At 34.2% G+C, this 26,328-nt stretch overlaps 1 protein-coding gene across 5 annotated transcripts in view; it reads left to right on the top strand.

Moving 5' to 3' along the window:
• Nucleotides 1-26,328, top strand: part of FER (FER tyrosine kinase) — a 418,420-nt gene that overhangs the window by 3,603 nt on the left and 388,489 nt on the right. For 4 of the 5 annotated variants that reach the window (XR_014023300.1, XM_081304218.1, XM_081304217.1 and 1 more), the window contains exon 1: nucleotides 12,475-12,605. Coding sequence is in view for 1 of the 5 variants with exons in the window: in XM_081304219.1 (XP_081160345.1) it covers nucleotides 12,591-12,605 (15 nt within the window). In the remaining 4 variants the exon portion in view is untranslated. Of the gene's footprint in view, nucleotides 1-12,469; nucleotides 12,606-26,328 lie in introns of those variants that run through there. The other variant, XM_081304219.1, reaches the window with a different exon arrangement.

Here is a 26,328-nt window from a genome sequence, read left to right as displayed (position 1 = left end):
TTATTATCAAACTATAACTAATTTTCAGTCTACATCATTACCATTCATAATAAGCTCAATATTTATTGCTCTTTTATTAAGTATTAATTAAAAACTGTAAATTTTAAGGTAGGTGTCCTTTGCTAGGTAGGGAAATGTGAAAAGAAGAGCAGTTTATTTTGGAGTTACATAACCTGGGTTTCAGTCCCAGTTTCTCTTTAAGTTGTAGTTCCTTCATCTATTAAATGGGGATGATAAAATTGCTGCATAAGGTAGTTATGTACAAGAAATGAGAAAATGTAGATAAATATCTGGATTTGGGAAGTGCTTAACTTCTGTATTTGGTTCTTAAATGGTAGCAATTTTATTTGTTCTGGTTTTCTACCATTCTAAAAATCCTTAAATTTTAGACATAAGAAACTAAAATAATATACATTAAATTTACTTAAATTGTATGACCTTTGCACTTGTATAGAAATAATAATCAACATTTCAGATTATCTGTTCTTATTATAGTTATGAAATTACTATATCTCATTAGGAATTATCAGAAATTTACTTTAAAGGGGATTTAATCCAAAAAATTGTTCAGTTTGTCTGGATTCCTGATTTATTTTTCTTTCACCTTAGATTGTCATCTGTTGTTGGATAGTTGCCCTTTCATTTAAACCACAAGCATTTGCTAAAAACTGGTACAGAAAAACCAAAAGTTACTTTCTTAAAATTCTAACTAGTGCTCCCTCCACATTTAAGTGCATTTATTTAATCTGTTTGAAATTTAAACTTTATTTTCAAATTTAATAATACTCATTAATGAGTTGTATATTTCTTGCCTCCTGATATATATTATTATTTTTTAGGGAGCAGTACCTTATAGATATCCCTATTTCAGAATATGTGTTCTGTAAGCATAGGGATTCTAATTCTTTTCTTTCTTTTTTACTAGGGATTGAACCCAAGTTTTAATTCTTAAAAGAACACGGTTTAAATGTACAGACATAGTTCTTATGTGAACTGAAGCAAGCACTGAACTGAGGTAGTAGTTGAATCTCACAGCCCTTGTTTTCTCATCCAGGAGTAAAAACAGATTTTGTTATCTAAGTTAGAGTTTCTCAAATTTGTTCCCATCAAAGTAGGAGATATTCACACGTGTGACACATTTTTAAAATATTTTTATTAGTGTTGATGCAATTTTTTAAATTGTATTTTTTTGTTTGTATGTGCTGCTGAGAATCAAACCCAGTGCCTCACATATGCTAGGCAAGTGCTCTACCACTGAACCACAATCCCAGCACCTACATGTGTGACACATTTTAATGTGCAGTTTTCTATCCAGTTGCATTTCTTCTTCAACCATTGAAGGAAGCATATCAGACTGCAAGTGTTAAGAGTACCATTGCTAAACTTTAATCTATTCTGATTTATTGAAGGAAGCAAATCATTAAAAATGTGTGTAACTGTTATTACTAACATATGTTTGAGACATACCTTACAGTTCTATTGTGGAGACCCAAAGTATTTCCACATTTTCTTTCTTTTCCTTTTTATTGGAGCATTGCAGTTATACATAACAGTGGGATTCATTGTTGCATAACAGAGGGATTTATTGTTACATAGTCTCATATACAATGTAACTTTATACAATATATACAATGCAACAGTATACAATGTAATGGCATAATTTGGTCAATTTAATTCTCTAGTAGCCCCCCTTCCCTTTCCTCCTCCTTATCCCTATTCCCATATTTTCTTGAAATGAATGTCTTTCAAGTTTTCCTAATCATTCTTCTAATGCTATAGAAGAAAAGATTAGTACATTGATTTTTATGAAATTGATAATGAAGATCCTTTGTTTAAAAGTTAAACTAATTTAATGAGTGTTTAAAAGTATTTGAATAACATCATCACAGTCTTTATTGTAAATAAAATAATTGTAGAAACATTGAAATGAACTGTTTCACTTGCAAAAAGACTTCTTTCCAGAGTGGGACTAACAGTTTTGGAGGATAGAGAATCTCTTATTACACATTTAAAAAAATATTCTAAGGGACCTAGTATATAAAAATGCCCTTTATACTGGCTCATCCAGAAAACTATCTTTAAAATTACATTGCTGTGAATGATATTGTTTTAAAATTGGTCATTCTATGTGGGAGTACAGTTAGAAGTGAAAACTTACAAAAACTATGTTCAATAGATCCTTGGTATTTCTAAGTGTTATTTCTTGAAATCTTTGTGAATCTTGGATATAACTATGTCCATAAAATGAAGTCAAATTTAACTGAAAAATATAAATGATCCCTTCAGACTCTGAATGATTCTATAAATAAGACTTAAATCATTAAAGTTGTTAAATATATGCTTCTAAAACGAAGGCAAGAGGACTTTGTATTTATTACTTCTTTAGTATATAGGCAAGGTTCTTATTGATGCTTGTGTCCTGGGATTTGCAGAACAAAGGAACATTTCTGGATTATTTACAAAGCCTCCTGCATTGTCACAAAGTTGAAGATGATTAGTCCTTGGTCATTGTATTGCTTGCTACTTGCTGCTGTTTCTTGGGTATGTTTTCTTTTTGGTGTCTGTAGTCTATTCTTTCTGCTCTTTGGATGTCTTCAGCTTGGGAGGATTTCCCAAACTTCTGTCAGTTGGTGGATCTTTTTGGTTAATTTTACATTATAATACAAAGAACAATGCATTTGACTCTTCTAGTTATATTCAGTTTTGTTAACTGCCTGGGTGGGTCAGTAGCCCACTAGTTATACTACCCCAGCAGTTACACTACCTTTTTGCCCCATGAAAATATTTATACAGTGTCCTGCCTTTCTCTGCTTTCTATGTATAGCCTTAGAAAGGCTTTTCCTTGTTTTAAGTTTTATTAAGATTTTGCAAATTTTGCTTTGCTAGAAGCAAAGGAAAGAGTTTTAAGCTTTCCTGGTTTTGTTTCTTTTGCTGTAGATTCTATGTGTGTGGTGGACTTTCTAATGTGGCAGATTGATTAACTGTCACATTTCACATCCATTCTGCATTAATCCAAGTTTATGTATTTTGGTTAAATACTCTCACTTTGTCATGCCTCTTTATTTTTCTATGTATTGAATAAACTGACTATAGGATAATAATTAAAATAGTTGTATCTGATAACTATTAATGATAAATATCTTGACGTGCCACTATCTGATTTATAACAGTTATATAAGTTGAAGAATAAGAATCTTTACGTAGATTTATATATAATAAAACTTCTTTACAAAGTGTGAGGCGGATTTTATTATCTTCTTCCTATACATACTCATAACCACATTTGTATATTTGTTTTGTTTTGGTTTGTGCATAGTTCTTTTTTCTCCCCTCCTCAACATTTAAATTTCAAAGTGAAGTTACAGAGATTCAGATATATTATCTAACATTTCTCTAGTGCCCACTAAAAGTGCTGGTCCCTTTTTGTACATTTATTTTTATTTTTATGATAATCCTATGAATTGGATGGCTTTATTTTCTTTTTGTTATGTGAAGGCAATCTTAGTTAATAGCATTTATCCAAGGACTTACAAAGTGATACTTGGATTTGAACTTAGATTTTTTATATGGGAAACTTGATGTAAATGTAAATGGCAAAGTATAGCTATAGTAAACTCTTAGCAAGTCCTGATTTTGTTTTTTAAGTTTTATTTATTTATTTTTATGTGGTGCTGAGGATTGAACCCAGTGCCTCACATGTGCTAGGCAAGCCCTCAACCACTGAGCCATGACCCAAGCCAGAAGTCCTTAATTTAATTGCAGTTTTAACTCTTTGGGAGTGCCTCAAAAGTTCCATGTTGAAATATTTGCAGTTTTGCTGAGATGACTTCCTCTTATTAGAAGTGAGACCCTAACCAGGAGTGGTGACACACGCCTGTAATCGCAGAGACTCAGTAGGCTGAGACAGGGAGATCATAAGTTCAAGGCTGGCCTGACAAACTTGATGAGATCCTCAGCAACTAGCAAGAATCCTGTCTCAAAATAAAAAAATAAAAAGGGCTGCAGGTATGGCTCAGTGGTTAAATGCCCCGGGTTAAATCCCCAGTACCAAAAGGGGAAGAACTTAACTTATGGCTATAGATAATTATAAAACATATTTTTATTTTTTATTTTGAGGCAGGATCTTGCAGACTGTTTTCCTGAGAAGGAGTGTGGTGTAGTCTTGCGGGAGAGGCCCCAAGACTCTAACTATATGTCTCATTTTGGCTTTGTTCTCTGTTTGAGATTGTCCTATAATTTTTGTGAAGTGATTTAAGTGTTGTTTCTTTGCAAAAGTATTTTCCTGATAAAGGAAGCCAGCTGCTAGAAGGGAAGAGAAAGTAAAGAGGCCTGAGAAAAGTGGTGGATCTTAAAGAGAAAATAGACATTTTTTGAATAAGTTTCAAAATGGAATGTTAAATTCAGTGTATTTGGATGTGAATCAATCCACCACACCTTTTAGGGAAACAACCGTTAATTTGCAAAACATTTTCACTGAGTGTTCCAGCTCTGCCAAAAATTCTCATGGTCTGTATTTGGATAGATTTCTTGAAAATGCCAGAGAACTTATATTCATAAAGCTTGTCTTTTTTTCCCTTTCCTACCTGCCTCAATAATAATATTTGAAAGGGGTTTATTACTAGCTTCTACTTTCTAGATTTTTTTCAGACATCTTTAAATGTCAACATGTGCAACAGTATCCTAACTTCTGGATTAACATGTGTGTCCTTTTCTGATGATTTCACAGCTAGACCTTGGTAATGGCCTCTTTCTAAGGTTCTGACTTCCTACGTATATTTTGGAATCTGCTTTACCCCATAATGAAATGGGCATTGTAAGATCCAAGTGACTTAGCTTAGGGATACTTGCTATTATATACAGTAATATCATTTTTAAATTTTATTTTATTGTGATATTGGAGATTTAATTCAGGGGTGCTTTATCACTGAGCTGTGTCTGTAGTTCTTTTTATTTTTTATTTTGAGGCAGGATCTTGCCAAGTTGCATAGCGTCTTGCTGAATTTCTGAGGCTGGCTTCGAGCTTGTGATAATTCTGCCTCAGCCTCCTGAGTCTTGCTTGAATTACAGGTATGCATCACCATGTGTAGCTAATATCATGGGTTTTGAGAGAGGTTGAAGATACCGAAGAAATGAACATATCCCACATACAAAAATAAAGCAAAATTGTATGCCTGATGAGGCAAACTGTTACAGGAATGAGAGAGAAAGCAGAAGGACATGATTATTCCAGTTCTGGTCATTCTACAAATATTAATAGAATACTCACTCCTTGTAAGAACTTAACTTATGCCTACAGGTAATTATAAAACAGAGATATTTCAGAATGTTTTCCTGAGAGGGAGTGTGATGTAGTACAAAGAACATGGATGTTACAGCGATACTTGCTTGAGTTGAATTTCTGGTACTAGTAATAGTTACGTGAATTTAAACAAATAATTTAATTCTTGTAGGTTCTCCCCTGTCCCCAACCCCATCTGTAAACAGGTGTCAATAACACTAGATTTTTCAATATCCTTAAGTTGTCTGAGACCAAAACCTGAATATGTAGGGCACTAATATACCCATGGCTTTTTCTTGTGTTAGATATACTCTCATGAAGGTTTACTCTACATGGAGCTCTTTGGTGGCTCCAGCTTAAATTCTTCCTGTTAAGCAAGCCAACCATAAAAAGAACTTATCTTACTCTTAGTTTTATTGAACTGTCCTGGGATTGATTGTATTTGATTGAATGAATTTTGTTATTTCTCCATCCTTCATCCTGCAGTCAAAAGGATGACATGTGATGACAGGCCAGATCTGGCTCAGGTTCCAGTTAGTGAACTGGGAAGAGGAAATGTGAACCACTCAGGCCAAGAGTCAGGATGGAGTGGTTCACTGAAAGAAAAGAGGTGCTATGATTACAGGAAGGGGAAGTGGGTGCTAGGCAAGCACATCCAAAAGATATTCACTGTAATCCTCCCATGGTGCATACTTGTCCACTCTTACATATATGCCCTCGAAAAAGATGTCCTTGCCTAACAGAATGTGAATCTTTTGCTTAGTACTTTTGATGCATTTGCCACCTGTCCCCTAATAAAGAAAGACAGCTTGATGACTTGTTTATTACATTTAGCTTTAAACCTAGGATTTCCCAGTAATTTGTCTCAGTTCTCTTTGAACAGACTACCTCAAAATCTAGCAATTTGTAGTTAAATGGTAAATGTAACTAACTGTAATAAAGTCAGTATTCAATGACAGGATGAAAATAGAACAAGAACAATTAGACTCTTAACTGGAAAAAAAGAAAAAAAAGGGAAATAACACACAGAGATTTCCAGTCCATGGTATATACATACATCATTGGACAGGTGTGATAAGACTTTTTACCCTGACAGTGGAATAGATATTTAGTTTGCCTATGACTGTCGTGTTCTACCACCTGCAAGGATAAACTTTGTTTATTTTCCTCTTGGTTATAACAAAGATGGATATTGAGATGGATTCCCCTACTGGGGACTACACTGTATTAGCAGCTGGTTTTCTATTGGAAGGGATTGAGGTTCAGGGAATTGTTTTAGGGAGTAAGTAGTAAGCAACAAGACTTTGTTGGGAGTCTTGGATATTTGTCTGCCTGCCTTTCTTTCTTTTTCTATTATGGATTGAACTCAGGATCACTTTACCACTGAATGATAAAGCCCAGTCCCTTTTTAAATTTTTGAAAATTTTGAGACAGGGTCTCACTAAGTTGCTTAGGGTCTCGCTAAATTGCTTTGGCTGGTCATGAACTTGTGATCCTCCTGTCTCAGCCTTTGGAATTGCGGATTACAGGCATGTGCCACTATGCCTGGCTAATTCAACTCATTTATAAACTTAGTAAGTTTTTTATTTAATTTGCATTTGATCAAATTCTCTCATGTAGCCAAAGTTCAAATCCTAGTCCTTGAATCAATACATTGCTTGTTATGTTTCTAAATAACTTTGCCCATCACCCTAATCCAATGATTCTACAACAGGAAACATTTTTATCTCAGAGGATATTTGACAATTTCTCGAGACACTTTTGTCAAAATAGAGGATGGAGCAGAGGGCAGTTATTATAGGCATCTACTAGATATAGGCCAAATATACATTTAAACATCTTACAATGGTTAGGACAGCCTTCCACAATGAAGAATGACATGTTTTAAAATGTCAGTAGTGTCAATTATGTAAATCCTAGGTTTATCAATCTTCATCTTGGCTTCTGCCTGTAGATCAGAGTAATTGTTGCTGCTAATGAATATTTTATTTGTCCCTGTTCTCAGTCTATTTCATACCTGGATGGTTCTTTATGATGGGAAAATATGTTTGTTCTTTGCTTGGATCCTCGGCTCAGAGCCTGTGGTATTGGGCTTCTTCCACCTCCCGTATTTAATTGGCATGTTGTTTTTGAATGGCAAAGGCACTAATTTTTAGTTTAGGGATATTCAATTTTCATTCTATAAATTACAAGATTGTCAGCCATTTTGGATGTGTATGGCTTTACTCTAATAATTGTCGGTTCCTTCCTCCCTCCCTCCCTCCCTCCCTCTCCCTCCCTCCCTCCCTCCCTTCCTTCCTTCTTTCTTTCCTTCCTTCCTTCCTTCCTTTCTCTACTGGGGATTGAACCCAGAGATGCTCTACTGCTTGAGCTACATCCCTGGCCCTTTATATTTCTTATTTTGAGATAGAGTCTCACTAAATTGCTGAGGTTGGACTTATTACCATCATTCTGCCTCAGTCTCCAGAATGGAGGGTTCAGGTCTGCACCACCCCATCCAGGCTTAATGTACTTCTTTCTTGAAGGAATTTGCTAAAGATTGAAACATAGTAGCTAGTATACCAGCTTCCCTACATCTTTTACTATGTACCTTACAATCTCCTCCTTAGTAGACCTATAGTTTGATTTATAAGATCAGTAACTTACCAGCTGTTTTGCATATTAAAGGTTGTTGATTTCTTACTTTAAAATAGAAAAATACCAAGTTCTCTTCATTTTCTATCATTGACTTAGTTCCATATGTTATGGCTGCCATTGTATTACCAGATTTCTGACATAAGCTTTACATTTGTCAGGCTTCTTTTGGAACCCCAAACAAATGATAGGAACATGGTTTAAAAAATCAGCCTTTCCCATCTCTGTAAGTGGTAACTCCATTCTGTTTTTGCTTAAGCTTGGAACCTTGAAATTTATTCTTGATTCTTTTTCTATCACTTCTATCATACCATATTTCCACATATTGCTTAAAAAAATTTTGACTAGTTCTCCCCATCTCTACTTCAGTCATCCTGGCTCAACACCATCTTTCTCCTCCTACATAATTCCTAATAACACTCCCTTCTAGGACTGTTGCTCTCAAAAAGTACCTGTCATCTTTTTGAAAAGTAGGAGATCCTATCACTTTTTTGTTAAGAAATTTGTGGTGGCTCCCCATGTAATTCTTAGTAAAAGCTCAAGCCCTTAAAATGGGAGACAATTTTGTAGTCCTGCTCTCCCTCCTTAGTGCAGGAACTTTATTCAGAGTTTACTAGTCTTACCACCACTCACTGCAAAAAGTCCTCCTTGCTGCCCTTATATAGCTACTTTGTACTTACTCTTTCCTAGGAATGTTCTTCTTCCTCCCCATATAACTCACTTCCTTATATCCTCAAGTCTTTATAGGAAATCACTTTATTTGTAACATTTTCATTCAATGTAAATTTGAAATCTCCTACTTCCCACATGCTTCTCATTACTTTTTCCTGTTTTTCTCTTTCTTGATAGTGTTTTTCACCACCCAACACTGTGTATTTTACAGATTTATTTTGTATTGGGTTTCTTCTTTCTAAAATATGATCTCCACAGAGGCAGGGATTTTTGTCTGTCTTCTTTGTCTAGGAAATTGCATGGCATATAGCTAAGTAGTATTTCAACAAGAATTTGTTGACTGAATAAGTAAGAAAAAAATTATTGTCTCTTCTATTAAGTCTAGAACTCTGAAAGTATTGAGGCTACTTTGCTTATAACCTAAGAAGTTATCCGGCCTGAGTTTTACTTTCATATACTAACAGAAAAGTCCCAACTCAAGACTTGGGGTTTAATATAGCAAAAGCAGTGGCCAATTCCTTAGTGCTGGTTGCATATGTTCCCATCCCTCTGATAGGCTGCTGTGATGAAAGCCAGATATTTGCCATGCAGTGGATTTGCATCACAGAGAAGAGTCTAGGCCTGTATAGGCTGTTGGCACATTTGCCATCTTTTTCTGCAGAGGGAGGGTGATTACTTTTTTAGCAGTTGCCCCGTGAAAGAGGAGGAAGGTTTCTTTAGGTTTATTATCCTAAGATATAAGTGAATATCTCCAGGGCTTTATTTCTCCAATAAAGATAAAACTCTCCAAAGAGATCTCCAAAGTGATCTCTACTTTTAGAAAAACATGGTGTCTAGCATCCAAACTTGTCTATTATGAAATATCCTTATACTACCTTTAGTTCAGGTGTCCCTGACTATGCAGGAACATGAAAAATCTAGGAAGAATAATTTCTAAGCATTAATTCTAAATTTCAGCAACTATGTCTATTCATATTTGAACTCAGATTTAGTAGCAAAATGTTTCAGAATTTTATCTATTTCTCTTTTCATCACTTGGTTCTTTCTCTGGGTTGGCCCATTTTCAAATAGGTACTTATGTTCTTTCATCTTAGCAACTTCCGTTGAAAGTGAATGTTCCTTCCTGATGAATTTCTACAAAAATATTTGGGAGGGAGCAAACTGGAGAAGTAGCTCAGTGGTAGAGAGCTTGCCTGGCATGTGTGTGACTCTGGGTTCTATTCCCAGCAATGAAAAAAAAAAAAAAGTTGGGATTCAGTCTCATTTGTGCAGTTTGGGTCATGTACCCATTCCTGAACTACTACTTGCTGATTTTTCAGACCCATGCCGTGTGCCTACTATCGGAACTTTAGAGTGCAAGTGATTAGTGTCATCCTGAGCACCTGGATAGAGGATAAAGAATAATAGTTTAACAAAAGAACACTAAAATGTTGTTACCAAAAAAGAAAAAAAGGGAGATACATTTTTTGGGGGTAAAAAAATAACACAGGTCTACCTACTTTCAGGGCAATGCATCTGTAGGGTGGTGCTGTAGGATCCTGAGAGTGCTTCCTTACATTTTGTACTTCAGCCACTTCTCTTGCCTCACTCCAACCCCATTTATGAAGAAGCAGCACATTTAGGAAATAGGAATTATAATTGGTTCTGAGTGTGTTTTAGAGATGAGAGCCTGTGTCATTGGGGAAATTGATGAGGGACAATTAAGGTGAACTAGAAGGTAGTCATTATACATTTTTAATTGTTGTCTATGGAAATCCTTGCTGAGTTCTGATAATAACTTTGAAGTAACACAAAGAACATAATTTTGTATTCATATATTCATAATAGTTTGGAAAAGAAGTTCCATTTAGAGATGCTACCAATGAGCTATTTTAATATTAAGGAAAATACTTTATTTTTTATTGAAAAATAAAAATGATAGAGACAACTGAGTTGGAGATGAGAGACAATACATGGGTGCTTTGACTAGCTGTCTTGAGCAAAACATGGACACTGCTCAATGTTGAATGTGGAATACCCATTGAATAGTTGTGTCTGTTGTTCTTAGGCCTTTGAATATGACCATTTCCATATCATGTGAGACCAGAATATGGAATTCTAAATAACTCTCAACTATCTGTACTGATGAGACAGTCTGAAAATTTTAAAAATTTAAAATTTACTGATGACCCAGTAATTTGGGGGTCTGACTTTGGAATGGTATTAGATACTTGTATAATACACTCATTTAGGTACATATTCACTACATTTTGTTCCTTAGGAATCTTATGAGTGAGGAAGACATTTACTGTATTATATCTTGCAGGTTTAGTAGAATGTACTCTATTGAAAGCAGTATATGCGAAGTCACGATTAAAATTGCCATATTTAAATGTCATCTTAAGTCGTACTTTATTGTTCAATAAAATAACTCTTGTCCCAAAGCCTTATTTTACACCACCATATGCAAATCATAGAAAGTCATAATTCACCTTGTAATTTCAATCATTCAGTAACCCTTGTTTTGTGCATAGCGTGTTCTAGGTGTTATGGAGAATGCTGGCTAAATTAAGATAAAAATCACTGTCCTTAGTCACTACACAGTTTAGTGGAAGAAGGACAAAAACATTTTAAATTATATATAGATTAGATTTCCAACCAATTCTAGCATTGGGAACCTTGCCAAATCTAGATTTTTTTTTTTTTTTTTTTTTTTTTTTTTTTTTTGTATGTGTGGAGGCAAAGAATGAACCCTTTGGAAATTGGTAAAAGATTAGAGGAGTGGAAGATCTGGAGAATATGATTGATACAAGGTGTTTGGTCAGTTTCCTGACCAGAAGGAAAGCAGTGATCTTTCTGGTAATATTTATGAAATGTCATATGAAAATCAAGGAAGGAGGAGAAATGAAAGGAAACAGACTAGGCAAACACAAAAAGAAGAGTTTGAAAGAAGAGGAGAGCTGATCATAAACCAGGAGTTGGGATTAGAAATAGGAAGGTATGAGGCAAAAGATGAGAAACTGGGTTGTAAACCACATATAGTGACCTTCTATAACCATGTGTTCTGTATTTGTTGATTCAACCAAATATAGATCAAAATTATTAAGAAAAAATTGCATCTGTGCTGAACATGAAGTCTTTTTTTCTTGTCCTTAATCCCTAAACAAACAGTATAACAACTGTTACATAGCATTTATATTGTATTAAGTATTGTAAGCAACCTAGAGATGATTGTAAGAAATCTGTATGCTCTGTGTTGGTTATATGCAATTACTGTGCCATATTATATAAAGGATTTGAACATCCATGGAAGTCTTGAAACCAATTTCTCATGTATACTGAGGGACAACTGTATATTGATATCAGTGATAAGAGAGCTAAGATCCTCCAGTTTCAAGGATTGAGGGAAAACAGTCAATTCAAGGATCCTGCTTTGGCATACTAAAGTTCATAAAACCAGGAAATTGTGTGGTTGCTGGGACAATCTTCCGTAAACCACCTTCAGCCTTTGAAAAAAATTTTCTTGCATTCTTAGTTACTTCTTTGGGTTGTAACAATATTTTAACATTTTAAAATATTTAACATAGTTGTTTGTTCTGATGAGCTTCAAACTTGCAGTTTTATGCTGTGAAAATGGAGAAAAACAAGAATTATCTCTTCAAATCTGGGGGATAGGGTGGGGTAGAAGGTAAAATACATTATACATTGGAAAGTTGTGGAAAGAAAGGGGAGAGAATCAGCAGTGGGTAGACAAATTTGGCAAGTATAGTATTCTAATGTTTAATTTGGTGAATGTGATAAATTGTCCCAGTTAATTTCCAATAATATCCTATTATACGATATGTATACATTTTTACATATTTCTCTATAGTGAATAGTTCTGATTTCTGTAACTTTTTCTTGCAGCTCCTGTCTTTGGCTAGACCTATGATCATTCCCGTGAGGCTTCCCTGAATGTTTTCTCGTGTCTTCCTTGTTCTTAATACCTCAACATGGATCTACTACTTTAACTAAGACACGACCAGCAATGAGTAGTAGTAAGGTAGGATTACTTTATTGTTCTTAACGAATTATTGAATAGATTCTTTTTGATCCTTGAAACTGAATAACAATTTTGACTTGTCTGAATTTTATGTTAGATTTGTCCTTTTCTTTATGTTAGATTATTCTACCTAGGCAGATTACTATCATTTTGCATTTGTGGTTTTTTTTTGCTTGCCATGTATATTAATGAATTTTATCTCATTTGTGACACAGTGTTTTAGCCAGCCTTTTCATTAGTGTGACCAAAAGACCTGACAAAAACAATTAGAGGAAGAAAAGTTTATTTTGGGGTTCAGGGTTTCAAAAGTCTCAGTCCATAGAAGTCTGGCTGTATTCCTTGGGACTTGAGGTGATGCAGAACATCATGGAAGAAGAGTGGGCAGAGGAAAGAGTGGGGAACACGGCAGCAGGAAGCTGAGAGAGAGCTTCATTCAATTACTTGTAGTCAACAATGATCCAGAAATATTAGATAGAAAACTCTGGAAATAAACAATTAAATTGCAAACATATATATATATATATATATATATATATATATATATATATATATATATATATATATAATCTCCTCCTCCAAAGGAATACCCCCAGTGACTCACCTCCTCCAGCCACACCCCACCTGCCACTAGTCACCACTCAATTAGTCCCTATCAGGGATTCACACTGATTAGGTTAAGTATCAGCATAGTCATTTCACAAAGCTTTTGGGGACACCTAAGATCTAAACCATAACACATAATTATTATTATTATTTTTAACTAGTATTTACAATTAGCAGAATCTATAGTGTGTCTTCACCCTGTGTTTCCATGGTCTTATGTTTTTAACTGCCTGGCACGAAACTCAGTGTACATTATATAAGATATATATATTTCTTGTTGAACACTTGTTCTTCCTTTTGGTTTCTGTATTTCTGTATTTCCAGAAAGACTGAAGTCACATGGACTTGAACTCATAATTAATTAAAAGTCATATAAAATTCAATTTCAGGGAAAAAGAGAAAACAAAGTATTAAAGTATTAACTAGTATGTATTACAATTTTGTCAGATGCTTTATTTCCAGCACTAATGTTGTTTCTAGCATTATAATTAAATCCCTTTTGGTAAAATAACCAATTCTATGGGAAACAGTTTTCTAAAATGTTTCTGAAATTACTTGTCCGTACTTTTCATTGAGTATTAAGTTCTCTCTCCCTCGCTGTCTTTTAAAAATAGATAATTCTTTTAACCAGTCTGAAATCTTCCCAGGCTGATAACCCAAGCTCTGGCTGGTAATTTTATTTTGGAGATTTTCCAACATCCTGTCATTAAATGTCTATCATATTAAGGTTACTTGAAAGTATCTATCTTGTCTAAACTCTTAGGTTCATTATCTTTTTGGTTTTATGGCTCACTGGCATATTTATATTTAGTTTAGATGAAAACTGAAATTGGGTAGCTATTACATCTTTCTAACTCTGTGTAACTTGTTTCTTCGAATTAATAATCTTAGCTACCTTCTGTTTCTTCTCAGAAGAATTTTTATGATGTTTTCTCAAAAGAGGGAAGTTAATATTTGTTTTTTGTGCTTTATGTGAGAGGCATTTGGCTAACTGTTTTTAAGCCTTCATTTGATCCTTAGTCCTGTGAGTTTTTCCACTTTGCATTTGGTTATCTTTTGAGTTTTAGAGCTGAGAGGTAGTAACAGAATAATGGAGTCTAATAGCTGGAAAGAATCTTTGAGATCATGTACTTCCTCTCTTTCACCTGGAACCTAGAGAGGTTTCGTGACTGGCCCAAGATCACACAGCTGCTTCTCATGATTTTGGAGACTAGTGCTGCTTATACTCCTCATGCTTCAGTCAAGCTGTCCTCCTCTCATGCTTTTTATCTTCCCTCCCTTTCAACAATTTGTTTTAACAATGTTCACTGCTATAGAAAAATTGAAAATATAAGACAGTGAACACCCACATTGCTTTTCATCTCAATTCACTCTATTAATGTTTTGCCACATTTTCACTTATATGTAATTATGTATTTTTAAAACCATTGATACTGTGGCTTATTTCCTGCATAATCATAATACTTATATCACATATAAGAAATTAACATTAATTTGAGAATATTTTATCAGTCTATTTGTGCTGCTATAACAAAATACTTCAGACTGGGTATTTTATAAACAACAGAATTTATTTCTCATAGTTCTGAGGCTGGGAAATCCTAGGTCAACGTGCTGGCAGGCTTGGTGTTTGGTGAAGATCTGCTCCTTGTAGATGGCTTTGTCTAGGTGTTCTCACATAGCAGAAGGATGGAAGTAGGGAGGTTGTTCTCTGGAGTCTCTTATAAGAGCATTAATCCCATCCATGAGAGTTGAGTGGTTATGGTTTCACCTCCCAAGGGCTTTACCTCTTACCATGTTGCCATCAGGATTAAAGTCTAACATCTGACTTTAGAGAGACATATACCTTCAAACCATAGCAATGTTTAACATAATGATCCATATTCAGGTCTCTCCATTTGTTCCTGAACTTTTTTTTTTTTTTTTGTTTGTTTTTTGATCCAGGTTCAGTCAGGTTTCATGTCTTATGTATTTGGTTCCATGCCTTTGTATTTTCTGTTCTCAAATAGTTCTCTGTTTTTTTGTTTGTTTGTTTGTTTTTTTGTTGTTGTTGTTCAAGATCTGTATTTTCTTTTAGGAGACAGAATTTGTATATAACTAATGTCTCTTTTGGGAATTGCCTGGTTTCTTAGAACATTATTCATCCAAAACTTATTTGCAGTTTGCTTTTTCCTTCCAATTCTCTGAGGTTGCTGGAGATAATATTGTCATTTCTGAGGTTTTTCTTTTTTTCTTTTCAAAATACCATTCCAGTTTTAAATATACATTAGAAGAGGCTTTTTTTTTCCATTTGGTTGCATTAAGTTAAAGTTAAGGAAACTTAACTTTTGTATTTGATTCTCTGGCACTAGTCAGCAATTGGAATTCAAATTAAAAAGATAAGTCTGCAGGAGTTCCCTCTCTTTGCCCATCCTCACCTTCTAACCAGATGGTTATATTTAGGAATGTCTATCAAGCCACTGTGAATATTATAAAGCCTTTGTTTTTGAAAAGATGCACAATTTCAAGAAAGAAATAGATTAAAATGCAAATGACACATAAAGCGAGTGAATAGACAAAATCAGAGCTTGGCACAATCAAGACACAATTTAAGTATCTTCTGTGTTTTGTACTTTTGTGGAGTAGTCTTTCTTATTTGCTATTGAGTTTCACAGATCTGGTTGATTTTCTTTAAGATTCATGCTATTTGGGAACAAGTATACTTTTTTTTTTTTTTAAAAGAGAGTGAGAGAGGAGGGAGGGAGGGAGGGAGAGAGAGAGAGAGAGAGAGAGAGAGAGAGAGAATTTTTAATATTTATTTATTTATTTTAGTTCTCGGCGGACACAACATCTTTTTGTTGGTATGTGGTGCTGAGGATCGAACCCGGGCCGCTCGCATGCCAGGCGAGTGCGCTACCGCTTGAGCCACATCCCCAGCCCCACAAGTATACTTTTTTGGGAGGAAGACATTACTTTTTTTTTACTTTTTGGTACTGGGGATTGAACCCAGGGTTGCTTAACCACTGAGCCACATTCCCAGCCCTTTTTATTTTTTATTTTGAGACAGGGTCTCACTAAGTTGCTTAGGGCTTTCCTTGCTAGATTGCTGAGGCTGGCCTTTAACTTGCAATCCTCCTGCCTCAGCCTCCCAAATTGCTGGGATTTCAGACATGTGCCAACACAACTAGCTAACATAGAGCTAACTTTTAAGCAATATTTTCAAAGAGGAGAGAATAGTGTTTTGGTTGAAAGGAAAGAGAAAATTTCAGTGAGGAAAGGGACTACTCTGGATGCTTTTAGGTTATACTTCTTGTGTGCTTTTATTACCTTTTACAAATAGATTCCTTTTACAAATATTGTTATATATTAGACTTGCTTCTTCTCTGATAAGCTTCCTGAGGTTGAAACCAGTATTTTTATCTCTGAGTATTCAGGAGTTTACTCAGTGCTTGGCACATTGTAGACATTTAGTAAATCTTTATCTGATGGGTAAATGAATGAACAATAGTCTCTAAATAACATAAAGAGCAAAAAAGACAAATTAGATTGATTTACTGCCAAGGTGCTCAATTAGAGGTAGAATTAGTTGAGAAGCTTGAAATGAGGAACAGGGAAATTGTTTCAGTGAAAGCCAGGAGGGGCATTCTGTGGAAGAGGTAAAGATATCTATTATGTGGAAGAGGTAAAGATATCTATTATGGAAACACAATTGGGAGAGTTTTTATAAAAATAGCTATCATTATATAGAAATACCCTTGCCATTTTTTGAATTAAAATGAATGTTTGAAGGATAAATAATGTTTAATGTTAAGTACTTAATAATTAGAAATAAGTTTTGTTTTTAGTGTCATTAAAATGTTAATGTTATTCAGGAGTTCTTTCTAAAATTCATTATTGTAATTATCAAATCTATAGAAAAATTGAAATAGTAGTAAAATGGGCCCCCAAGTGTCCATCACCTACCATACTTTGGCAATTTTGTTAGTCTTGTTTCATCTACAAGACTTGTTTTTCTGCTGCTGGGGATTAACCCAGGTGTGTTCTATTATCAAGCTACAACCCCCAGCCCTTTTATTTTAATTTTGAGAGAGGGTCTCAATAAACAGCAACAGGCATTGCACCACTGTGCATGGCTGAGGTATTTTTTCCCCTGGAGTATTTTAAAGTATTCTGTCATAATTAGTTTGCTTGAACACTTGTTTTCAATTCTTTTTTTGTTTGTTTGTGGTACTGGGGTTTAACCCAGGGTTGCTCTACAACTGAGCTATATCCCAGTCCTTTTTGTTTTCATTGTGAGACAGGGTCTGGCTACGTTGCCTAGTCTAGGCTTGAACTTGCAATGCTCCTGCCTTAGCCTTCCAAACTGCTAGGATTACAGGTATGTGCCATTGTGCCTGGCTTGTTTTCATTTGTTTTGTGTACATCCAGGAGTAGAATTGCCATATCATATGGTAATTCTATGTTTAATTATTTGAGGAATTGACAACTGTTTTCCACTGTGACTGAATCAGTTTGCATTCCCACTAGCAATGTATGAGGATAGTTTTTCCACATCCTCACCAATATGTGTTATTTTCCAATTTTTTATTATGGCTATCCTAGTGTATATAAGTTCATATCTCATTGTGGTTTTGATTGCCATTTTCTTAATGACTAGTAATGTTGAGAGTTTTTTTCATGTGCTCATTGACTATTTATATATCTATTGTGGAGAAATATATAATTCTTTTGCCCATATTTAAATTGAGTCATGTGATGTTTAATTTTATGTGTCAACTTGACTGGGCAAAGGGATATCTAACAAGTAAAATATTATTTCTGGGTGTGTCTGTGAGGGTCATTCTGGAAGAGATTATTAATATTTGAATCAGTAGACTGAGTATAGAAGATCTTCCTTATCAATGTGGTGGGCATCATCTAATTTGTTACGGGATTAAAAAGAACCAAAAGGCAGAGGAATGGTGAATTTACTCTTTCTGCTTAAGCTGATACATCTATCTTTTCCTTCGCTTAGGCTTTGGTGCTCCTGGTTCTGTCTTTTGGACTCAGATCAGGAGTTTATATCTGTGACCACACCCAACCCCATTCATAGACTAGTAGATTGTTGAACTTTTTGACCTCTATAACACCACCAGCCAAATCCTAGAATAAATTTCTTTTTATTTATGTCTCTGTATGTCCTATTTGTTTTTGTTTCTTTGGGAATCCCAACAATAAAAAATTTTTGTCTTTGTAATGTTGAGTTGTAAGAGTTCTTTATATTCTGAATATTAGACCCTTACATATATCATAATTATAGGTATATCACTTACAAATTATTTTCTTCCATTCTTTGATTTGTCTTGTCCTCCTACTGGTAGTATTTTTTGATCTACAAAAGTTTTGAATGTTGATGAAGTCCAGTTTATTGATTTCAAGTGCCAATTTTTTTTTTTTCTGATTTTGGCTTAGCTAGCTTGCTCCTAGGACTTGTGAAAACTTCTAAGAGAAGAAACTCTGAATATTTCCATAGTCAAATATTTTAAATACTTTCTTTCATAGAATGTGAGTTATGTTAATGCAGATTGTTGGAGTTGCTTTTCTTATTGTGACTGCCTATATAATCTGTAGGGAAATTTTTCTATCATATCCTGGTATTTAACATTAGGCCTTTTTTTTTTAAAACAATTCACCCATGACCAAATCAAAGCAGTATAAAGGAAAACAATATATTTAAATGTTTATTTTCCTTTAGAATATTTCACATTAAGCTTTTTGTGTATGCTCACTGATTTACAATGTTAATATGAGTGGTATATATGTTTTACTAAAGTTTTTTTTGGTTGCTCTGTCTGTATAATCTACATTATTAGTAGCTAGAGCAATATTGGTTAGAGCCATGGCTTTCTCATGGTTAATTTTTTTTAAATATTAATTTTTTTAGGTGTAGATGGATACAACACAATGCCTTTATTATGTGGTGCTGAGGATCGAACCCAGGTCCCGCCCGTACTAGGCGAGTGCTCTACTGCTGAGCCACAATCCCAGCCCCTCTCATGGTTAATTTTAAGTACATTTCTCATCCTTTACTCTTTCCTTATATTTTCTTTTTTTAAATTTTTTTTCATTTATTTCTTACATACATGACAATAGTGGAATGCATTGCATTCATAATTATCCATTCACAGCATCCTTATATTTTCTTACATACATCTGTAAAACTTGATTTTTACCTTCCTCCTTTTTTTTTTTTTTTGTGTGTGTGTGTGTGTGTGTATGTGTATGGTGCTGGAGTCTAGCCCAGAACTTCATGCATGGTAGGCAAGCATTCTACCACTAGGCAATACTGCCTGCTCAGATTTTTTACCTTTCTAATCCTCAGTCTTTAAAAAAAAAAAAAAAAAGTTGTTGTTAATTTTTTTTTTGTTTTTGTTTTTTTGTTTTGTTTTGTTTTTGTTTTTTTTTTTGGTGAGTGCTGGGAATTGATTGAACCCTGGACCTCTCACATGCTAAATACATGCTCTATCCCCAGTCCCTTTATATATTTCTAATCTTAAAAAGCAAATGGATGGTTATTATAAAAACAGAAACTAAGATACATAAAGCAAAATGACATTATTCAAACTGTTCCCAAGTCTCACTCTCCAAAGGTAGCAAATATTTAGTTTGATGTGTATCAGTTTAGATTTTTAAAATATACTGAAAACAAATGTTTATGTGTGTATAATTTTTAAATGTAATTATTTGATATACATGTTCTGCAATTTGCTTTTCCTATTTTTCATTTGATTTCTATTTATGCTTCATGTACCTCTAAAATTTGTTTGCTGTAACTTTGTTAGAAATATAACATAAGAGGGCAGAATCACTCAGAATAATAGGAGGAAAAAAAGCAAGAATAATTGAATGTATGGGAAGATTAAATTTTAAAAGCTTAGGCTGAGGAAAATACATGCTAGTTTTTATTAATATTACTGCTATCTTTTAATTTACAAGCTCCTCTTTTTGGCTCATTTAATCTTTATTGAATTATAAAGGCATTTTTTTTTTCATTTGACATTTTAGAATAATTACATAAGAAAGAATTGGAGGAAAACTATAAGATGTATTGAGTACCCCTATGGTGTACACTTATATGACTGATATTGTTTGAGACATGTGAAGTTGCAAACATGAATAAAATACTCTTGGGCTGGGGCTGTAACTCAGTGGAGAAGCGCTTGCCTCGCATGTGTGAGGCACTGGGTTTCATCCTTAGCACTGCATTAAAAAAAATAAACAAATAAAATAAAAGCATGTTATCCTTCAAAGATACCCGAATTACTAAGCTCTGTGATAATAAAGAGCAGTCACACAGAAGAGGTTTCCTGAATGAAGTGACCTAGTCTTATAACACTAGTAAAAATTAGCCAGGGTTTAAAAAAGAAACAACAAAACAATAACAACAATAAAAACGGGAAGTGAAAAAGAATTGAATCAAAATTGGAGGTTGTTATAAGACCAATAGTAAAACAGTCAGCAATTTAATATGCATATGGAAAGGTATAGAGGGGATTCTGTGCTCCAGTTTGCTTTGAGTGGTTCAGAGTTATACTTCTTACCCTAGTATAATAAAGAATAGCATCCCACTTCAATCTTAAAATTATCCCAGTTCTGTATGGTAAGTGGCAAGCTCACCTAGAAAAGAAGAGTCAAGGTGATAAATTTTCAGAAAATGCTTTGATTAGTGGATGGCTGGAGATCTCTTTGAAGTAAAAGAGTAGATAGAAGGTAAGGGCTCAGAGAAATAGAAGCCTAAAACTAGAATATTAAAATTTACTTTGCTAAAGCAAACACTTTGGATTTAGACTATGGGCAATAGCACTTGTAGTAGAGTTGAATTGAAGATCTTTGAAGAAGAGGAGAAAGGCTATCAAGGCTAATATTTCCATCGATGAGGATAAGAATTGGCTTGGACAATATCATTTTGGGGCATGTAGAATGTTGAGATGCAGATTTGGGAACAAATAACAGGAAGGTCAGGTGGGAATTAATAAAGCCAAATGGTATAAATTTTGAAGGAGGAGGAATCTTTGCATAAGACTGGAGGAACTGTGATTTGGAAATCTGAGAAACTGGAATTGTTGCCCACATTCTGCTTAACCTAGTCTCATGAATAAGAGTGTTGAAATGTAAGAAAGGTATGGCTTTTACTTCAAAACATGGTGCTATTGTGGGGTTTCAAATTTGATGGGAGTTGGAAGGTAGAGATTTAGGGAAGTTTGTTTATAAACTGAATGGAATATAGAGGAATCAGTACATATGTAGAACAATCTGGGAATAAAATAGAGTTGTAAGGTCATAACTAAAGGGAAAGGATGGGGTGGGGGCAGAGATTAGGCCTTTCTTTTTGGGAAAACACTGAATTATTTAAAAAAGCCAAGAATGGAACTTATTTCCTTCATGTTCTAAATAGTGGCTTGTCTGGTCTGGGCTCCCTGAGGGGCTGTCATACTGCAGGTTAGAGACTGGTTGCTGCTTAGTTTATTTAACTTATAACTGATGAAACCCTTTTGGTTACTGCTCTGTTAGTGTATACCTTTAGTGAGTGTTATTTAAAGGGATTTTGAAATTATTTTGACATTTCCCCACATTGTTATTCTCTTTAAAAGAAAAATTTTGGCCTTAATTTGAAAACTGAACTGATTTTTTTTTTTTAAATAATTAATCATGCAGGAAGGGTAAAATATTAAAAGGCGTCTAGATAGTTATATTTTTAGAATTTAGGACAAACAAGGTTCTATGCATTATGGTCATACTACTCTTATAAATTTCTTCTACTATTGTTTTCCCTTAAATTAGCAATGTTTTTACACTATTTCCCCTGTTTTCCTACTTCTGTACCTCAGCTCCAGTTAAAACTTTCTACTTAGAAAGTAACTCTTCTCCACCACTTTCTCATCCATCTTCTTTCTTTGAGCTGTCTTATGCTTTATCAGTAATGACTGCTTTTTAAAAAGTACTTCCAATACCAGGCACATTTCTTAATTTTACTTGAACTTCATAATAACCCTGCAAAACAGCTATTATTATCATTATATTAAGACAAGAAAACTCAGCTTTTAGGGAGGTAGTTTAAATTCAGTTAACACTGCTGACAAAAGGCAGCATTAGGATTTGAACCCAAGACAGCCTTTACAAAGCTACTTCCTTTATATATCTTTGAAGATAAACAGATATACATTTGTATATTTCTCCTATAAATATTTCTCAAGGTTTATAAGAGATTTCCTTTTCTTAATAAGTCTTTTTGCACCTCCCCATCTCTTTGTAGCACTTTTCACCTTGGATCTTCATGTTCATTTGTCTTTCTTTGTGTATCCTTCGTCAATATCCCTGCTGAATTTTACCCGGTCTGTTTTGTGTACCTGTTGAATTATGTTTTATTTAATTTGTTTTCATGTTGGTTATTTACAGTAGGTTTTGAGCTTCTTGAGACTAGGGACTTTTATCTTATTCATTTATGTTCCTGTTTACTGGCACTGAAAGACAAATATGTATGTTTGTATGTTGAGTGATTTTTTTTTTCCCTACTATCGATTGAACTCAGAGGCACTTAACCACTGAGCCACATCCCCAGCCCTTTTTTATTTTTTATTTTGAGAAAAGGTTTTGCTAAGTTGCTAAGGCTGGCTTTGAATTTTCAATCTTCCTGCCTCAGCCTCAGGAGCTACTGTAATTACAGTCATTCACTACTGCACCCAGCTTACTGAGTGAATTTTGAATGAATTAATCAGATTATCATTGCTTATGTACTTGTCTTACTATACTGTAAATTGCTTGAATGTTGTAATTCAGATTGTATTTTATGTCCTCACTATTTTATCTCTTGATAATCCAATAAAAATACCTGGTGATTATAGCCATTCCTTTAAAAATTTTTGTTAATTCTGCTCTCCTTAAATAATTTAAAAATGTTAGTACTTCATATATAGTTTTAAGATAAAAATAGAGTTAAAAGCTAATGTGTTATTCACTTGATCATAGACTCAGAGTTGCTCTGAGTATAGAAGATTGTCATTCATTAATGATGTTCCAATAGGCTGTCCAGTCCAGGGGTATTTCACCTGCATTTAACTTTCATTTAAAATTGAACTAGGAGCAAAATGGAAAGCATTTGAGGAATTTTAAACGTAATGCCACGTTCCTAAGGTGGCCAAGGTCAGCATTTATTAATTGGTAATGAATGATGCGGTCTTCATAGTTAAATTTTGGTGACTATTCATTTCAGTCTATTTAAGTACTTCTGAAAAAAGAACTCTTTGTATTCATGTGAAGTCAGTTTTTTGGTTTGTAACTGTGTTTGGTACTTGCTTGCTTTGTGGTTTTAGTGACTTTTTTCCTGTCTTGCTGCTGGCATCTTAATATTTTGTTCAGCTAGTCACTCTGTTTCTGACTTCTGTCAGTATTGAAGCATGTAAAAGGTAAGAAATACCTTCAGATAATTTGTTTGTATTTAACTGCTTAATGATTTTGTAGTCTATACAAACTATTCTTGTAATGTAACTATACAAACATATTCTTGTAACTTGAACCATTAACTGATTTTGATAGGTTTTATTAGTCAAGGATTATAAATTCAAGTATTATTGAATTTCCTTCCATTTCATGAGAATACCTGTTAGGGGAAGAATGAAGGATTTCCTATTTTTATTACAGGGTTTTTGTTTGCTAGTTTGCTGATTTTTCTAAATTAGCAGATCTTCAGTGATGTACTTGAATTTCTTTATCAATGTTAAAATAAAGGAAAAATTTGTAAACATAAAGCATCTATGTTTCATAACCATACTATGAAAGACAATATTCAACACAGAGTAAACTTTCTTTTTGCTACAAAATAACAATATTTCCATGTCTGTACTTGGAGAAGTTGCTAGTCATGGAGCCAAAAGTTGAAAAGCAGGAGGCATGTTAAAACAGATACTCCAATGATATAAAGACTAAAAAAAAAAAAAAAAAATCTATGATATATTTGTTTCTGGTTAGCTCATAGTTTAAAGGGAGAAATACACCTGAGCGAATCATTGAAATAAGAGATGTATCATGTGAAGCACAGATACAGGTGTAGTCTTGGGATATGAGAAAAGGAAGTACTTAAATCAGTTTGGGTGATGGTGATGGTTGTAGGGAAGCTTCACGGAGAACACAACTTTGAGTTTGGTTGTTGATGATTTTCTAGGCCAATATGAGTGGAAAAACATTGAGACTGAGGAAACAATATCTACAAAGGCACAGGGGTGTGAAGGAACCATAAATAGTAAGTTGTGTGGCTACTACAAAGGGCAGGAAATTGTCTTGAGCCAGCTTCGATTACCAGGCAAAGGACTTTGAAGTCTTTAATCAGTTATGGTTATTTAATACCTAATGTTATTAGGTATTAAATAATAGAATTAATTAATATTAATGTTAGAATTAATGCCAGTATTACCCAGAATCCTAGGGAATGAAGGGAGAAAAGTAAGATTGCAGGGCACTAGAGATGCACTTGCAATGCTGTATAGCCTCAACTGGTTAATTTATTTCACAGATTTTTATTATATACTGTATGCAAGACAGTGTTCTAAGCATGGTGATATTGTGGGGAACAGAACAGAGTAATTCTCTGCCTGACTGGAATTTTCATTACAGGTCAGCATATAATATAATCCCTACCACCTGTGTAATTTTTTGCTACAGCATAATTGTATAATTTCTGTTCATTTTCTTGGGGTTAAAAAAGGCAGCTTTATCCATTCCTTGTGCTACTTCTGCAACAATATGGCTAAATTTGTGAAAAACTCTCCATATTATTGTTTTTCTCTGACCTATTTTTGAGTCTAGGTATTTTTATTTGAAGTTGAAATTTTTATTGAGGTAATTGTGGATCTTCTTGCAGTTGTGAGGAAGAACAGAGAGATCCCTGTGTACTTTGATGAGTGTTTAACTCCCCTCTTGTCCACGCTGACCTTCAGCAGTTTGTCACTTACAGGTCAGGTTTTCTTCCTCCAGCACTAGTTCTTAAGGAAGTTTCTGCTCTGATATGATGTGACTCTATATATTTACCTCTCTCTCCCCAGTTTGGGAAAAGTAGTGACCTCAATGCTTTTACTGATCTAAGAAGAGTTACTGATTTTTCAATTAGTGTAGCTCTTTACTTATTTGGATGGACTGGTGACCTCCAAGCTTCTCACATGCCCGCTAGAAACTGTAAGCTGCAGTTTATATTTAAATTGTGTTTTTATGGGCTTTAATAGGGTAAAATTTTTACTTTTGATGTCCATTTTTCTTCTTTTGGGATTGTAGTTTTGGTATTATAGCTAAAAACACTGCTTAGCTTAGATCCTGAAGATTTCCTCCTATTTTTTTAAAATCTAAAATTTAGTAGTTTTATGTTTACATTAAATCTGCAATCTTTTTTTTTTAAGTTTTGGTGGTTTTGGGGATTGAGTGCAGGTCCTCGTACATTACTAGACAAGCAATGTACCACTGAGCTTCTCCCCAGTTCTTTATTTTTTTATATTATTTTTAAATTTTGAGACAGGTTCTCATGAAGTTGCCCAGGCTGGTTTGCAAACTTGTGAATCTCCTTCCTCAACTTCCCAAATAGCTGAAATTTGGGGAATGGACATGCCCAGCAGGTCCATGATTCTTTTGAGTTAATTTTTTACAAGGTGTTAGGTCAAAGTTCTCTGTGTGTGTGTGTGTGTGTCTGTCTGTCTGTCTCTCTCTCTTTCTCTCTCTCTCTCTCTCTTTCTCTTTCTTACCAATATATGTCCAATGGCTCTAGTACTATTTTTTGAATAGGCTAAGGCTAATTCTTCCTCCTTTGAATTGGTTTTAGGCCTTTGTCAAAGATCTGTTGAACATATTTGTGTCGGTCTATTTCTGTATTCTCTGTTCTGTTAACATTGCTTTTTTATTATCTGTCCTTTACCAATATCACACTGTCTTGATTTCTGTAGCTGTATAGAATCTTATTCAGCAGGGTAGACCATATTTTCTTGAATACTATTTCATGCCTTTTCTTTCTCCTTTTTTGGACTCTAATGTAAGAAAAGTTGGATCTTTTGTTATTGTCCCATATATCCCTAAGGTGGTGTTGTTATTTTGCTTCTTTTCTATTTTCTCTATGTTTGGATTTTTT

Source organism: Spermophilus citellus (assembly GCF_964194105.1).
Source record: "Spermophilus citellus genome assembly, chromosome: 1".
NCBI classification, from domain to species: Eukaryota; Metazoa; Chordata; class Mammalia; order Rodentia; family Sciuridae; genus Spermophilus; species Spermophilus citellus.
Note: the sequence above shows the minus strand (reverse complement) of the source record. Positions and strands in the feature narration are given on the sequence as shown.